Source organism: Mycetomoellerius zeteki, unplaced genomic scaffold, assembly GCF_001594055.1.
Source record: "Mycetomoellerius zeteki isolate Tzet28-1 unplaced genomic scaffold, Tzet1.0 scaffold48, whole genome shotgun sequence".
In the NCBI taxonomy this organism is placed as follows: domain Eukaryota; kingdom Metazoa; phylum Arthropoda; class Insecta; order Hymenoptera; family Formicidae; genus Mycetomoellerius; species Mycetomoellerius zeteki.
Window position 1 is genome coordinate 83332 of NW_017257479.1, and position 16352 is coordinate 99683.

Here is a 16352-nt window from a genome sequence, read left to right on the forward strand (position 1 = left end):
CAAGAAAAACCATTTTTGCATTCGAAAACCATTTAAAATACCTATTTATCCATTTTACATTTAAAATGGATTCGAAAAACCTATTTTGCATTTTAAATACATTTTTTAAAAGTATTTTACAATTAGTATTTTAAATGGAATTCGAAAGGCATTTTACCCAGTCCTGCTCTCCAGCATCCCCCCCCTTTAAGAAATCTGACGATATTTCATAAGTAACATCACCGACGAGATACTATTAAAGACCGTCAACCCTGAGCAAATTTTCGGCGATATAAAAAGGGCCCGGAGGTAATCGAAGAACGCTGACATTATCGACAATTGATATAAATTTGCTATTATTAACATAAATATTTGACTAATACATTATTAAATTCATGATATTTTATTACATAAATGCTCTATAAATAAATATGCATATTTGTAAAGCTATAATATCCTATATATTGCCGAAAAATTACAATTTTTTTCTTTGCAGTTATTATCTCTGTTGATAATCGAACTTTGACGATAACACTGAAATCACAATTTTAAAGAAAAATCGAATATTATTGAATTTGAAATGCACGTACACCGATAAACACGTCTACTAAACTAATAAATCATAAAATTAGTACAATATTATTAGTTTTTTTACTCTTAATCGCTTCAATATTAACAAGGACGCGAACTCCCATAAGGATGTCGGTCTTTAATAATATCTTGTCGGTGATAACATGAAGGGTTCGTCGAGTGGCTTGCTGCTCGGTGCGATGGACTCGTGATCTGTAGATCCGTGTTCGATTCCACTTGCGCCCATATACGCGATTTTTCGCGTTTAGGAAACCGAAAATGGCTCCATCTGTTGATTAAGAGAAGTTAAAAAAAAAGTCAATAAATAAAACAAGGGCAAACGAGCCAACTACAATATAAGATCTTTAATAAACGTATATATATACAATAATCAAACGTTTCGACACCGATCGGGTCATTTTCAATGTACAATAACAAAACATCTTACATACATAATCAGAAATTTAGTTAAAATATATTGTCCAGTGAGAATTTGGTTATATTCATAAAAAGCAGTCCATATTTAAAACTATTGAAGAGATCAAAACTCATTCTACCATCTCATATTGTCTCAATGATGTAATGTGGACAACGATAGGAACACTCAGTTAACAAAAATATATTTAAAAAAAGTTATGTATAATAAAAATTATTAAGCCATGATGCGCATGAATATAACGTTTTGACTCAATCGACGTCAAGCGACGTTATGACAAAAAGAAAACAAGGAAATAGGAAAGATAATAAAGAAGGAGACAAGGACATTGTTAGGAGGGGGAAAGAGATTGGATAATATTTAGGTATGATTCTGGCAAGGATTCTGTGTCATTTTGTTTATTTAGCCCATGCGTTTGTCGTTTTATGTGAACCATCTCCGATATCAATCTCTTATTAAACAGCTTCTCTGTCTAATATTTCCACATTATTCCAGTCGAAATTATGATTCTGGTCAATGCGATGACAAGTGATGACTGTTGGGGATTTTGACTTCTTATTGATATCGGAGACATGTTCGTGCAATCTTGTCTTTAATTGTCTTTTGGTCTGACCCACGTAACTGGTTTCACAATCATAAAAAAAAAGGCTTAAGGCCGTTGCGAATTGTACGAGGTCTATGAGATCTCCAACTGAGGGCCAGTTTCACAACTCACGATTAACTCTTAACCGAGGTTCAATTTGTTTCTCATCTCTTTTCAATTCTAAAATTAGAAAGAGACAATGAATAAGTTAAATCTCGGTTAAGAGTTAACCATGAATTGTAGAACTGGGCCTAAAGCATCGTTTATAATAGGCCGTAACCGTTAACTTAGGCCGGTGTCGTAAAAGTTGGAAGATAGGAAACCCGTATTACCATTTATTAATATAATAGCCGGCAAAAATCTGTTGATTTTGACTGTAACCGAAAAGTTGACTCAACTTTATCTTTACCGGCCACGGAAAAATACGGAAAAAGTACAAAAGAATGGAAAAGTGCAAAATACCAAGGGATTCAAGTGCAAAAGAACTTTTCTTTTAACCTGTTGAAAAATCCTATTTGAAATAGTTTTAAAATCTTTTATAATTTAAATCTAAAAAGTTTAAGAAGAGAAATGAGAATAAACGATGCCGATTTAATTTTATGGGTCGAACAATTTCGGCACTTATACGTATTGTATATGAAGATTAAAGTCGGTTTTAATTTTTCAATAATAAATAATTAATCAATATATTTTATCAATATCACTCTGGTCTGGATCCTCTTGAAATATGCACCCACTGCCAAAGAACTGCCCCTTCGTGCGAAAGATAATGTGCCATATTATCACGTAAAGCAATCATAGATCTTGATGGGTTATTCGTACCCATGCGTCCTATCCTTTGAAAACTATTATCAATGTGTTGATCTCGAAACAATCCTCATGTAATGTGACCATTATCTCCAATAGTGTCGGCAAAATTTGGAGGCCAATATTCTTGCTGTTGGGCCTTTTTTTCGGAAATACGCAAAAAAAATTATGTAGACATATTACGGCAGCAGTAATCATTTGTATATTATGAATGTCACCAATGATATTATTTCGCAAAATTCTCCACCTCGATAAATACCAAATGAATTTTCTATTATCCTCCTTGCTCTTGATAGGCGATAATTGAAGATTTTTTTTTTTTTTTCATCTAAATTTCTTCCCGGATAAGGTCTTAGAATGTATGGTTTTAGAGGAAAAGCCTCATCTCCAACAAAGTAGTATGGAAAATTTATATCTGTATTCGGTAATGGTGTGCTTGCTGGTAATTTTATCCTACCGGATTCCAATCCTTGTCCAAAGGCTGACTCCGAAAATACTGCACCATCACTTTGTGAGCCATATGCTCCGATGTCTACAAGTGTAAACACGTAATCGGCATCACAAATAGCCATCAGAACGATGCTGAATGTTTTCTTATAATTAAAGAAGGCAGATCCTGATTTATTTGGTGCTTGAATGGTAATATGTTTACCATCGATTGCACCACAACAGTTTGGGAGATTCCATTTCCTGTAAAATTCGTTCGCCTTTTCTTTCCATTCTTCGACTGTTGGCTGTTTACAATATACGGGACTAAGAACATCCCATATGATATTGCAAGTTTCCTTGACTATAATAGATACAGTAGTTTTTCTGATTAAAAAGGACCATGCAACTACCTGCATACTGCAGCCTTGAGATAAATAGCTGCAATAATATAAGTTCTACATTATTATTTACATTAAAATTAATATATATAGTTATATATAAGACATGATAAAAATTAAAAGATTTTACTTACAATAATGTAATAAACAGCCTATGCTCTGGACTTATAGACTCACGTATGCTGTGTTTTTTTAATTTGTCTTGTATAAGTCCTAATAATATGTAGAAATTGGTCTGTGACATCCTTGTATACTTTATAAATTATTCATTATCCACTGTAGCCATGTCTTTAAATAAATTATGAAAATGTCCTTTATCTTTTCTTTTTTTATTTATTGGTGTATTATCACGTACACTCCAACGGCGTTTGTTCCTGATTTTTTTATTTAACGGTGCGTCTGCATATTCAGTATATGCTAGCCCCAGAATTGATAAGAACATTCCATACATTGCTATTTCGGACAAATCCATACTTTTTATTAAATTTAAAATTTATTTATATGACTAATGATCTTTAAAGTTATGTGATTATATCGTGGCCGTAACATCGGTACTGGCTATTATAAACCGCTCCTTTACAGATTACGGTAACGGCCTCTACGGTTACGGCCCCTTATAAACGACGCTTAAAGCCCGTATCAGACTACCGGCTACGTTTACACCGTGCGCTTAATCCGCGACTTATACGATAAGTGTCTTTGTTTAACCTACAAAATAAACAAGGATATCTATTGTATAAGCCGCGGCCTAAATGCACGGTGTAAATGTAGCCACCGATTCTGCAAGCCGACCTGACTGCCAACTCTGGCTATTGACCAATAATGGACCAATCACATTGAATCAGTCTTATTGTGATTGGTCCATTATTGATCGGCAGTCAGAGTTGGTAGTCGGGTCGGCCTGCAGAGTCAGTAGTCTGATACGGGCTTAAAGCATACATTCTTATCTCTACTGTAAGGCCGGAATCAGACTACGCATTGAAGATTGAGGTTGAAGATTAAAGATTGAAATTTTACCAATAAGGACAAAGAAATTTTAGCTCCTTTTGTTTCGGTTGGTCAAATTTGAATTTTTCAATCTTCAATCTCAATCTTCAATGCATAATCTGATTCCGTCCTAAAACCTGTGTAAATTACTGAAATAAATTCAACAAAATTATATAGAAATTCTGAAAAATTATGTAGAAATTCTGAAAAATTATATAGAAATTTTGAAAAATTACATAGAAATTTTGAAAAATTATATAGAAATTCTGAAAAATTATATGAAAAATTTTGAGAAAAATTTTATTATCAGGATTATCATCCGTTGATATTGACGCGGACTGCTAAGGTTACAATTAAATGGATAAAAATAATTTTATACGTAATATCACAACAAAATATCAAAATAATTATAAAACGTGAAATCCGTATATTATAATTATATAAAATTTTCGATAAAGTGACGTAAATTGTTGTTATCAAAATTATGTACATTCGGTAATAGAGTTTTTTAATTATCTTTGGAACCACCATGGTCTTCTCAAATTAAATGATAAATATATGTAAATCGTCTTGTCATTGAATATTCTAAATTTATATAATCTATTTTTGTAAAACAAAAGTTGAAAATAATTAAAGAAATTGTAAAACGTAAAATGTAGATCAACGACGATTACAATTTGTATTATTGTTGATGACACTGTAAACAGAATACGATATATATAATAATAATGTTTCGCGATTATTCGGTAAACTACTGATAACGACAGACATACGTATTTTTTCTTTTTATCATTTAATTGACGTACTCGGTTCGACGTCGAGCGAGTGAAACGAGTGTAATGAACGCGGCCAAGTCAGGCCAAGTCCTCGACCGAGCAATCGCGATTCATCAACAGGCCGACCCGAGCGACCCGAAGTGTTGGTCGCGGTTAAACGGATTAATCAGGATTAATTCATTTGTGCCACCCGCCGCGGCAAAGCGAAGCCCGCGAGCAATCAAGTATATTCATTGAATTAGCTCGGGAGCAGGAAAAACACGCTGTTGCATCGCGTTAATTGCAGTCACGAAACACAACGCTTTTTTACAGGCAGAACTGCAAGGTATAATACCAAACAAAACAATAACACTTGCATGGATAGATATTTAACTGCAGCAATAGATTGAAAAAAGGTAATCTATTACATTCTCGATTAGATGTATAAATATTTTGTAAAAAATTATGCATGACATATAATTATGTTGAATGCAGATGCAGTGGCTAGCCTTAGTAATTTGCCTTTACGCTGGAGTAGCCAGTGCACGTACAGAGGAGGATCAGCAGACGTCGAGTGCAAGTGGAGTCTCAAATTCTCTTCCAGAACAGTGTTTTTACAGATACCCGATAGACTGTCCGACCTCGGATTCAAAATGTCTCTGTAAGAGGATCACTCTTGCAAATGTACCTGAGGGCAATGCTGCGCTTTGCTGTAATACAGATCAACAAAGCCTAGAAGATGGTCTCTCTTGCATAGGTGAGAATTGTAATGCAAGAACTTTTAATTTATCCAATAGTACATATACTCAAGTATTTTCACTACTGTGTCTTAGGATTTCAACATTCAAACATAAGTTATGTTCACATACGTAACGCGACGTTGGATGTATTTAATGTAACTGAAGTTCGTTGGAGGATGCTGAAATCTCTGGCCATAACCGATGGCAAGATTAATCGACTGCTGGGGCAGTTTCTCATGATGACGCCTATACAATGTTTGAATCTCTCGAATAATGAGTTACGCGAGGTAGAGAATAATTCGCTGACGCGTTTGGCGCAACTCACTACGTTGGATCTGTCTTATAATAAACTCACTTACCTTCCAGCTTTAAATACGATGAATGGCCGAGAATTCTGGTTAGACATCTCTGGTAAACAAGCTCTGCTGTTCAATACTGTTATCTTAATTAAACATATACTTATTAACGTATCACTCTTTTTCTATAGGAACAAATAAACTTTCATGTCACGATGTATATCATTATATCAATAAAACTGGCGAAAAGCAAATCACATTTAATCGCGAGAACGAGACAGTGTGTTCCTCCATGGCAACGTGGCATTGGTTTAACACCACTGAACAAGTTCCTCTTTCGCAGGTTCTTTATCTCAGTTTGGTATGTTTTAATAAATATAACATCTCGTGTGAAATTTTATATACAAGATGCAATTAGAATTAATCTTGACTTTTAGTTGCAAACAGAATGTCCGAAAGGTGATGCCTGGCAATGTCATTGTGATATTAGAAGACTAGACATTATCGAAGGTAAACCACCTACACACGCTGTAAGTGTAGATTGCAGTGGAATGCAGTTGATGGAGCTACCCGAAAAATTGCCGCAAAACACTATAGCCCTGAATATTTCCTATAATAATGTACGCGCGACTGTTAGATAAGGTTTTATGTTATTTATCGCGTATGAACTTTATAATGCAAATTTTCTCTGAATTTTTCTTTTAGATTACAGTTCTAGATGATCTCAGTACTAATCCATGTTACGAGGATCTACGAGAGTTTTATGCGGATTATAATAATATCTCCTCGATAAATAAATTGGAAGGTTCCAAATTTCTGGATAATTATGCTATCTTGAGTTTACGGTACAATAAAATTAAAGTAGTAAGTAAAGAAATATACTTAATTCTTCGATGATATCCAATGCATTAACATATCTTACATATAATATGTTTAGCTGCCAACATACATATTAAGTCCAAGCGCACATCATAAAAACTTTTTGAGTTCGAGAAATTTGGTCAGATTAGGAGGCAACAAGTTGCATTGTGATTGTAATACTGCTAAACATTTAAAGGTACAATATAACGTTAGTTTATAAAAAAAAAAACAGATAAGTATAAGATATAATATTAAAGGAAACTTTTTTTACTTTTCGTTTTAGGCATGGTTACAAACGCGGATATTGGACTCCGATGAAGTAATGTGCGAAAATGTAAAGGAAAAAGTTGTAGATTTAGAGCCATCGAAGATGTGTGTGTATCCGGGAGATTGGACGGACTATATATATTATATTATCGCTACCGAGGTGATACTTTTAATAGGCTTGATTGCCAAAGTGTCTTATGACTATTGGGTGTTCAAAACGGCAGGATATCTTCCATGGCCAGCGAATAAAATGCCAAAATTGCCATGCGATTGGTTGTTTGAAACATAGACTGTATAAGTAGGTATAATGAGAATTCCTAACGTGCAATGAAACTGTACAATAAAAATATACAGTTAGGATACATTAAAAGTGCCTTGTAATGCGTCTGGACATTTCAAATGTCCAGCACTTAGACAATATTTTCTAGCTCTTCTAGAACTTTAAAGTAATCTCTGTACATATCTTCTGTACATTTGTCCATGACGAATATTTTATAAAATTCATATTATTGTTTAAAGTATTATACGATTGTTAATAGGAATGTGTTATACATAATTTTATAAACAATTATAGATTTATATATAAATTTTATATGTAAGTATTGATACAATAAATTATTTACAAATAATTTCGAAGTCTTTTATATGCAGATCTTTTTAAAAAATATTTTACTTTTTATAAAATTTCTTTCAAAAAAGATCCTATTACACTTATTTCACATTTTAAAAATGAATATCATATTTACACTTACATTTCCTTCTCTGACTCTGACTTCTTTTCGACGCATGACTTCCGTTTACGTCGTTTATACGTAGGTACGGTTAATATTTTTCCACGAGTGGGTGCCGTACGCTCGAGCTTACGTCGTTCTTTCTTACTGTGCTTCTTCATGGCTAACATGTAATCCGGTACGTCACATCCAGAGGCTCGTAAAACCGCCGCAATACTAAGAAACGAGAGAATGTTTTATATTATTTATTGAAACATATATACGTATATGAAAGAAAAATCAATATGCACCTCCGTAAATTCACCGTATCCTGTTGAGTGAAAAACGTTATTGCCTTTCCCTTGTGACCGGCACGACCGGTACGACCTGTTTCGGAAAACGTAAGATGTTTAAGTAAGAAATAGCTTAACAGATCAGTGTCACCCTGTTTCTTTGAACGTACTCTTGGAATATATGAAAATATTATAGTATAAATATAATGGCGAGATAATATCTTAATGGATGGTAATGTCCATTCTTTACATCATCATGTTATATATATCTCCATTCTATACGAGAGCATGATCTTTTTCTATTGTTAGCAACAACATACAATAGTTATTACACAATACCGAAAGAGAAGAAAGGCTACTATTTCTAGCTGAGCGTATTTTAACAATAAGAAAGAAGGAAAAGAAGAATGGCTAGAAACAGTTGTCAAAGGAATAGAACAGTTCTATTTTGAGGGTTTACTGATAAGATCAATACATACCTATTCTGTGAATGTAAGAGATGGCGGACGGGGGAAAATCATAATTTATAACGAGATTTACGCCTTTAAAATCTATACCTCTGCCCATTAATTCTGTGCAGATCAAAACCCAAATCTTTCCCTCTCTAAAGCAACGCACAGTATTGTCTCGCTAGAAGAATATAATGATTAATGTACAATTAGATAGGTTGCGCGAGATATTTTTTTTCACCATACCTGTGTCATTGTTCTGTCAGCGTGAATAACATCCACATTAATTCCGTCGTATAGAAGCTCATTAAAAAGTTCTTGAGCCCTCTCTTTACTTTGTACAAATACTAAGACCGGTGGTGATATACCCTTTATTAATAATTAGAAACGTGTTTACAATCGCAATATTAAAAAAAAAATAATAAAATATTCCAAATAAATTATCCTACCTTTTGAATAATGTTTCTGAATTCCACTAATTTACCTCTTTCACTACCAACAAAAAGGAGGTTTTGATCTACTAAATCTGCAGCTGCATTTCTATAATAAAAAGGAAACATAATTAATTAATAATTTTCATAGTTATTATAAAATTTATCAAGACACAACAAACACATACCTTTGTCCAACTGTTACTGTTATAAGACCTTTCATGTTACGACGGCACCATTTTGACACGGCTGGAGTATTTGTCGCACTGAACATACCGCGACGTAAATTTGTACTAATGCAAGCCTTTGTAATCTCTTCTAATTGTTCTCTAAAACCACGTATTCCTTCCTCGAAAAGTTTATCGGCTTCGTCCACAATCAACCATTCAACACTATAAAAACAGAATAAGAATATTATCGTGCTTAAGTGTGATTTTAATTGATATATACTATAATTGTGAAAAACATACTTATTTAATGAAATGGCTGGAGGATCTTGATTTAAGAGAAACACTAATCGCTTTGGTGTAGTAATTAAAATATCTGGAACAGAAATAAGTTTTAATAAGATCATTTCTATATTAAAATTTTCACACTAACTCACCAAACTTTTGCGAGCTTGAAGGTCCATATTTGATAAGAGCCTGATTCACTTTACTAATTATGTGAATTCTAAAGTCACAGCCGTCACTCAATTTCAAGCATTCTCTACAAGTCTGTTTGGCTAACTCTCTTGTAGGATTTAGAATAACAGCGCGAAAGCCTTTCTTTTGTGGTCCTCGTAAACTATGAATGATTGGTAACAAAAATGCTGCAGTTTTCCCTGATCCTGTCGGAGCACAAGCCAGTATCTGTCTGCCCTGTCATTGAAAAAAAAATTTGTTAAAACAATACTTGTTAAAAATATTTTAATAATAAAAATAAAAATATTTTAATAATTTTTACACAGCTTTTATCATAGAAATTTACTTACCTCTAACATAATTGGCATTGCCTGCATCTGTATTGGTGTTGGATACAAGTATCCACTGTTTTTCATATTATTTAACAAATTTTCTGATACTTGGTAGTTTGTTTTTAATTCATTAAATTCTAATATTAATTTAGATATGTGACTACCTGTTACTGAAATACGATTCATGTTTCTCAGATGGTTTATCTGAAAAATTAAAGATATTTTACATATATATGTTAAAAAATATTTTTTTTACATTTACATTAGGGTTGTTACTTCGAAGATTCGAAAGAATTGGAATTTCTAAAATTAACTCCAAATCTTCGAAGTTTAAAGTGTTTGGAAACTTCGAAGCACTGAAAATTTGAATTCTCTCGTTATGAAAAGTAACAACCGTAATTTGTAGTTTCACTACAGAAATACTAAACCTTCTCTTGTTCCAATTTTAACATCTTATCAGCAGTTGCGACTTTTTTACGTTTCTTAACCGGAACACTTCCATCTTTCGGTACCGATAGTCCATCTAGCAATGTTATTTCATCAACATCTTCGTTCTCATCTTTATATTTTCTTTTTGCTTTGCTTTCTGTAGGCTCTAATACTTCGTCTTTTATTTTCTCAACTGTATTATTTATGTCATTTTTACTTGGTCTCACCATCTAACAAAATATTAAATAAACGTGATATTAAATAAACAAGCACGTGAAAAACATATCCTTCAAGGATCGAATAATTGATTACCTGAAATCTTTCTGCATCTTTTCGAAAGCGTTTTGTATCAAATTTAACACCGACTGCAAGCTTTTTGAAAAGATCGTGAGCATCCATAATGTTAATATACAGAAATTATTTGCAAAATTAAGTCACGTGGACCACGTGTAAACTCGCGTACTTGCGGAACAATCAAGAACAATAAGCAAGGTTGGTATGTATTCAAATATTAGCATCAAACTTCAGAGGTATTTGAGGTTAGAAAATATGTAGGTAAGGAAGGAAATGCGAAAAAGGGACATCTTCTGAAATTGATAAAAAATAACATAGCTAAAACGATCGATAAAAAGATAAGTCGATAATGAAGAAAGAAAGATGGCGAAAGAATTTATATATTTTTGAAGGTTGATTTTTTATTGAGAGCGGGAGCATGTTATTAATTCTGCAATTTTTAAGATTTTTTTTTCTAATGAATCCTGGTACTAAACATATTTGATTTATTTTTTTGTAAAAAATTGTTCTTTTTTTCAATTGTATTTTGTATACATTATACTTAAAGGTGATAATATAAAAGACGTCTTTCATACAAGGTCCCATGGTGTAATGGTTAGCACTCTGGACTTTGAATCCAGCGATCCGAGTTCAAATCTCGGTGGGACCTGATTGAAATTTTATTTTTTGTAATAATTTTCTAATAATTAATATTTTTTTTATTTTTCGCTTATAAAGAGAAACATACCGGTACTGCAATGTGTAATTCGTATGTATAGTAAGTTCTGTTAAAACATCCAGATGCAGTTTCATAATTCCATGTTTATTTCTGTCCCTGACCTAACCTAACTTGTATCTCCTTTTTATTTGCGTGATGCGAATAGTTGCTGCTAATACAAAGGCAATATAATATTTATGTAAACCACGTGTTAAAACATTTTTGAGGATTCAATTAATAGCGAGTTGGAAGAGATGGCTGAGCAGAGCGATTCCGTGGTAGTCATCAAGGCGAAGCCTGTTCGCAAAGTTTTCAAAGCTCCCACGAGAGTCAGTAAAATTCCCGAGGAACTCTTGAACGATCCTTTACTGAATTCTGCCATAACGGCTTTACCTACGAATTATAATTTTGAGATACACAAGACGATATGGAGAATCAGAGAAGCCAAGGCAAAGCGAGTAGTTCTCCAAATGCCAGAGGGCCTTTTGATGTATGCTACAACAATAGCTGACATCATTGAAGACTTTACTGAAGCAGAAACTGTTATTATGGCCGACGTCACTTACGGTATAATTGGATGAGTAAATCCAATGCTTTCAGTATTTTATAATATTATTTTATTGTAGGAGCCTGCTGTGTAGATGATTATACGACACGAGCATTGGATGCAGACTTTCTGGTCCATTATGGACACTCGTGTCTTATACCAGTAGATCAGACTGCTGGTATCAAAGTACTTTATGTGTTTGTTAATATAAAAATTGATATTTCGCATTGTGTGGACTGCTTGAAAGTAACTCTACCAATTACCACAAAGATAGCACTAGTTAGTACAATACAGTTTGCTACAACAGTACAAGCGGTAGCAGCGGAATTGAGAAAAGAAGGATACGAAATCTCGGTGCCACAAAGCAAGCCACTTAGTCCCGGAGAAGTACAATACATTCTTTAATATGTTTAAATATTAATACAATACAATAGATAAATAGACAACGACTTTTAAAGATTTTAGGATGTACAGCACCACAAGTTCGTTGTGCTGACGCAGTGATGTACATAGGGGACGGTCGCTTTCATTTAGAAGCTGTTATGATTGCTAACCCTAAGCTGAGAGCGTTCAAGTATGATCCATATGCGAAGAAATTAACCGAAGAGTTTTATGATCATGAAAGAATGTTGAAGACCAGGCACGAGGCGATACAACGTGCTATCGAATCCGACAAATATGCTTTAGTGCTTAGCACTCTAGGCAGACAGGGCAGTCCTCGTGTATTGAAAACTCTGCAAAATAGAATTGAGGCTTTAGGAAAGGAAAACGTCGTGATATTACTATCGGAAATATTCCCGGAAAAAATCAAGATGTTCAAAGATATTGATGCTTTCATACAAGTACGATCTCTCATGAGACTTAAACATCAGTTTTCAAAAATTTACTCGTCTTTCTCTTCTTTTTACTAGTATTTTTATTAGTAATTTAATTTATTTTATATTGTATTTAATTTATGAAAAATTATAGGAAAATATATATTTGGAGGAAATAGATAACTTCTCAAAAAAAGTTAGAAGAAAATATTTGATCGAGTTAATATATAGTTCAAAAAATTTAGGTATTATGTTAAACCAGGCCTATCCAATTGAGCTCCAGAGTCAAAATGCAAAGCCATCGACGCAAAAAAATTCAATAAGATTTCGGGGTTTGTAAAGTGTTGCTACACATTTGAGTGAGTTTATCATTACTTTACAGTTTCTGAAATTTTACATTGAATTTTTTTGCATCGATGACTGCGTTTTGGCTCCGGAGCTCAAATTGGACAGGCTTGTGTTAAACTATATCAATAAATTTTATTCAAGATTGCGTGTCCACGATTGAGCATTGACTGGGGTGTCGCGTTTGAGAAACCATTTCTCACACCCTACGAAGGCGCTGTCGCTCTTAGAATGGCAGAGTTCGACAAGGATCGACCTTATCCCATGGATTTCTACGCTACGATCAGCCTTGGACCGTGGACCGCTAATCACAAGGAATCTGAATTGGAAAAAACCGATGCCTGTTGTGGTAAATGTAAAATGGATAAATAAAGGAGTCGTAAATATGCAATTCAAATTTGTTATGAAATTGTCAACCTGTTAAATTAAATGTAAATATTTCTCCTTATCCTATCACACATGATTGCTCAATTTGCCTTTTAATAAATTGCTCAGTTTATTTTTTTAATAAGTTTTTCATTAGATGTTGATATAAATTCGAGCAGGTGCCTTCGAAGTCTGTCTATATTAAACCCCCGTCATCCCTAAGTTGTTGCTAGCGGAGCGATAATGGGTAGATAGGAGGGTCCGCGTGGGCGAATTACGTCATACGCCCACCTGTAGCCCTCTCACACATAGACACTGGAATATCGTATATAAAGGGTGTGCAAAGCGCGACGTAACACTTGTTCGTATTCGTTTTTTTCCACTTGCTTCTTATTATTTGAAAACAAACGTTAAATGTAAATTGAACATATTTAGTTGGAATATTGATTATTCCAATTTGTTTACAGAACACCTCGACAAGATCGTGTAAATTTGTATGGAAAAAATAGATGTGAAATATCTAAGTTATAATTAATTTATACAAATCAAAGCATTCTCAATTGGAAGTATTTCTTTAAATATCGAAATATTTGTTACTTTATATTAGAGAATATAGTGTACGAGGAGAAAACAATGAACATATGATACATCGAATACATGATGAGATTACTGATGTAGATAAAAGAAAAGAGCACAGAGTACATGATAAAATATCGGGGGTGGAAGGCGGCACCGGCCGCACCCCGGCGTCGCAACGTCAGTCGTTGTTCCAGCGTGGCTCAACAAGTACACGCGGTGCTTAGTCCACGGTTTGAAATTTTGGAAAATCTATGACATTACTTGTCATACAGTTATTCGATGTTAAAATGTATTAAATCAATGAAACATACAGCACGAATTGTGAAAATAAGATTATAGGTCATTAAACATTTAACATCGATCAGTCAACGATCTGACCATCAGTATTGGTAAGAAGTAAATCACAGAAAATGTCAAGCATCAATTCTATATCTTCAATTTGTTAATATATTTTTATCCTAATTCTCTTTGCTTACAATTTGAGACAAATAAAAAAGTATATAGACATATATAGATATAGAAAGATGTGTCCTTGGCGGAAAAATATGTTTACGAAAAAGTAGCCATACTGAAAAAAATCACGTCACAAAGTCGCACAACGAAATCATGCAATTAAGACAAGTAAATAAAATAATAGATTATTCCAAATCAGTATATAATTTTTTAATACGTGATTTTTTTCAGTAGGGACAGAAAAACTGCGTAGATTGAGACAAGATCTTAGAGATTTAAAAAATTTTTCATAGATATTTGTAGCGAAATGTAGAGTGTGCATGAGATTTGTTTGAGGAGGACGAAGGTTTCTTGGTTTAAAAAAAAACAACGCCACTCTACATCCCACTACGAATAATATCTATGAAAAACTAAGAATTTCTAAAATCTTGTTTCAATCTATGTTATACTTTTTCGTAAAAACTTTTCCTCCAGGGTTTAAAGATGAGAAGAGGAATATTTTAAAATCGTAACCGATAAAATTTAATTATTGCTTCATTAAAAGGAAGGAATATACTATGCGGTCTAAAGTGACAAACGAGAATACTTGGGCTACAGAATCGAAACAGAGAAGTAAGAACCTGCGACGAACGACGAGAAAAACGGAGTCTTCGGGATTGTCAAAACCTACCAAGGGAAATACAGCATGGGAGAGAACTCTCAGGAGGCTGGAAAGCAATGAACGCGAGCGTATGCGGATGCACTGTATGAACGATGCGTTCCAGGTACATATAAGTTACTGTTATACATTATATCTAAAATATAAAAACTAATAGAATATTACATATTACATATAATAAACAAACATTTGTTTCTGATATTTAAAAACAAAATCTTTTTCTAATCATATATACAATATGCAATGTTTTCATTTTGTAAGATATTTTAATGAATTTGTTTTTATAGTCCTTACGCGAAGTGATCCCGCATGTTACCAAAGAGAAGCGGCTCTCAAAAATGGAGACATTGACGCTGGCTAAAAATTATATAGTGGCCCTTACGGACGTAATCTGCGCTATGAGAAGCGAGGAGCGATCAGAGGATCAGCAAAGCAGCAGCTCTGAACGTCAAGATTCGTCAAACAACGAACAGCGATTGGAATCGACTACTGTTTGCGTAAACATTCCTGTTGCCTCCAGATCCTGCGGTTCGGAGACTCAAAATTTTTATCAAAACAAACATTCGCGGTGGGAGAAAGACCAAGATAATATTACAGGCCTCTGAAAAGTTACGGCGCTAAACGATATTAGGATGAAGGACGAATTGAGATTTCTTCAATGGCATTTCGACTGGTCTTCCTTTCTTTAATCGTGGATATATTTACGCCTTAAAAAACTCCAACATCCGTATACACACACATTTGTGCAAGTCTTATTAAAATTAACAATGTATCTTATGACTGATATAAGTAAATCTAAGAAAATACTAACTGTTTGTGCCAAAGAAAGATAGTATTCATCGCAGAAACGAAAATATAATAGAGAATATTATATTATAGATATTGATAGTAAATTATAGTATTTTATTTCATATAGAACATTATATTATATTAGTTTTCGATAATAAATAATGTAAAGAAGTAATTATTTAAAGAAATGTTATATATTAATGTATCAACGTTCGTATATGTGATTAAGAGATTTAAAAAATTGCATAAATTTTCATATGTTTTTGCAAATAACAAATGGGTTACAAAACTATAAAATCTTATTACTTATTTGTGTTACAAATCACTTTGCAAGAAGTTTATATACTTTTTTATATTTTTATCCTTTATTATAAGTTTATGTGATATATATTACTAAGGTATACACAATGACAAATGGGCTAATTGTAATAAAT

General features: G+C 33.3%; 5 protein-coding genes and 1 non-coding gene across 7 annotated transcripts; 4 read left to right on the forward strand and 2 right to left on the reverse strand.

The window, feature by feature from the left end:
* Positions 1 to 2445: 2445 nt before the first annotated feature.
* LOC108727237 (putative nuclease HARBI1) lies at positions 2446 to 3446 on the reverse strand. The gene is made up of 3 exons (XM_018455282.1): positions 3337 to 3446; positions 2594 to 3242; positions 2446 to 2514 (listed from the first exon to the last, which is right to left on the reverse strand). The coding sequence occupies exons 1-3, from the start codon at positions 3444 to 3446 to the stop codon at positions 2446 to 2448; spliced, it is 828 nt and encodes a 275-aa protein (XP_018310784.1).
* Positions 3447 to 4865: 1419 nt separating this feature from the next.
* On the forward strand, positions 4866 to 7585 carry hfw (leucine-rich repeat domain-containing protein hfw). 2 transcript variants are annotated; one of them, XM_018455340.1, is made up of 8 exons: positions 4866 to 5360; positions 5440 to 5701; positions 5778 to 6095; positions 6172 to 6341; positions 6418 to 6600; positions 6686 to 6844; positions 6918 to 7037; positions 7125 to 7585. In XM_018455340.1, the coding sequence occupies exons 2-8, from the start codon at positions 5440 to 5442 to the stop codon at positions 7395 to 7397; spliced, it is 1485 nt and encodes a 494-aa protein (XP_018310842.1). In that variant the 5' UTR covers positions 4866 to 5360; the 3' UTR covers positions 7398 to 7585. The 2 variants fall into 2 exon arrangements, with proteins under 2 accessions (XP_018310842.1, XP_018310840.1); XM_018455338.1 differs by lacking the exon at positions 4866 to 5360 and having other exon boundaries at positions 5434 to 5701.
* Positions 7586 to 7815: 230 nt separating this feature from the next.
* ais (DExD-box helicase 52) lies at positions 7816 to 10912 on the reverse strand. Its single transcript, XM_018455333.1, has 11 exons — positions 10688 to 10912; positions 10375 to 10605; positions 9965 to 10150; positions 9596 to 9851; positions 9462 to 9534; positions 9180 to 9383; positions 9010 to 9100; positions 8807 to 8929; positions 8591 to 8741; positions 8130 to 8205; positions 7816 to 8055 (listed from the first exon to the last, which is right to left on the reverse strand). The coding sequence occupies exons 1-11, from the start codon at positions 10772 to 10774 to the stop codon at positions 7857 to 7859; spliced, it is 1677 nt and encodes a 558-aa protein (XP_018310835.1). The 5' UTR covers positions 10775 to 10912; the 3' UTR covers positions 7816 to 7856.
* A 334-nt stretch (positions 10913 to 11246) lies between these two features.
* TRNAQ-UUG (transfer RNA glutamine (anticodon UUG)) lies at positions 11247 to 11318 on the forward strand. Its single transcript has one exon. It is a non-coding gene; the product is annotated as a tRNA-Gln (tRNA).
* Dph1 (diphthamide biosynthesis 1) lies at positions 11293 to 13739 on the forward strand. Its single transcript, XM_018455309.1, has 5 exons — positions 11293 to 11933; positions 11993 to 12300; positions 12372 to 12755; positions 13218 to 13504; positions 13619 to 13739. The coding sequence occupies exons 1-4, from the start codon at positions 11621 to 11623 to the stop codon at positions 13443 to 13445; spliced, it is 1233 nt and encodes a 410-aa protein (XP_018310811.1). The 5' UTR covers positions 11293 to 11620; the 3' UTR covers positions 13446 to 13504; positions 13619 to 13739.
* Positions 13740 to 14072: 333 nt separating this feature from the next.
* Positions 14073 to 15762, forward strand: LOC108727272 (protein dimmed). Its single transcript, XM_018455325.1, has 3 exons — positions 14073 to 14407; positions 15016 to 15235; positions 15417 to 15762. The coding sequence occupies exons 2-3, from the start codon at positions 15029 to 15031 to the stop codon at positions 15732 to 15734; spliced, it is 525 nt and encodes a 174-aa protein (XP_018310827.1). The 5' UTR covers positions 14073 to 14407; positions 15016 to 15028; the 3' UTR covers positions 15735 to 15762.
* The last annotated feature ends 590 nt before the right edge of the window (positions 15763 to 16352 follow it).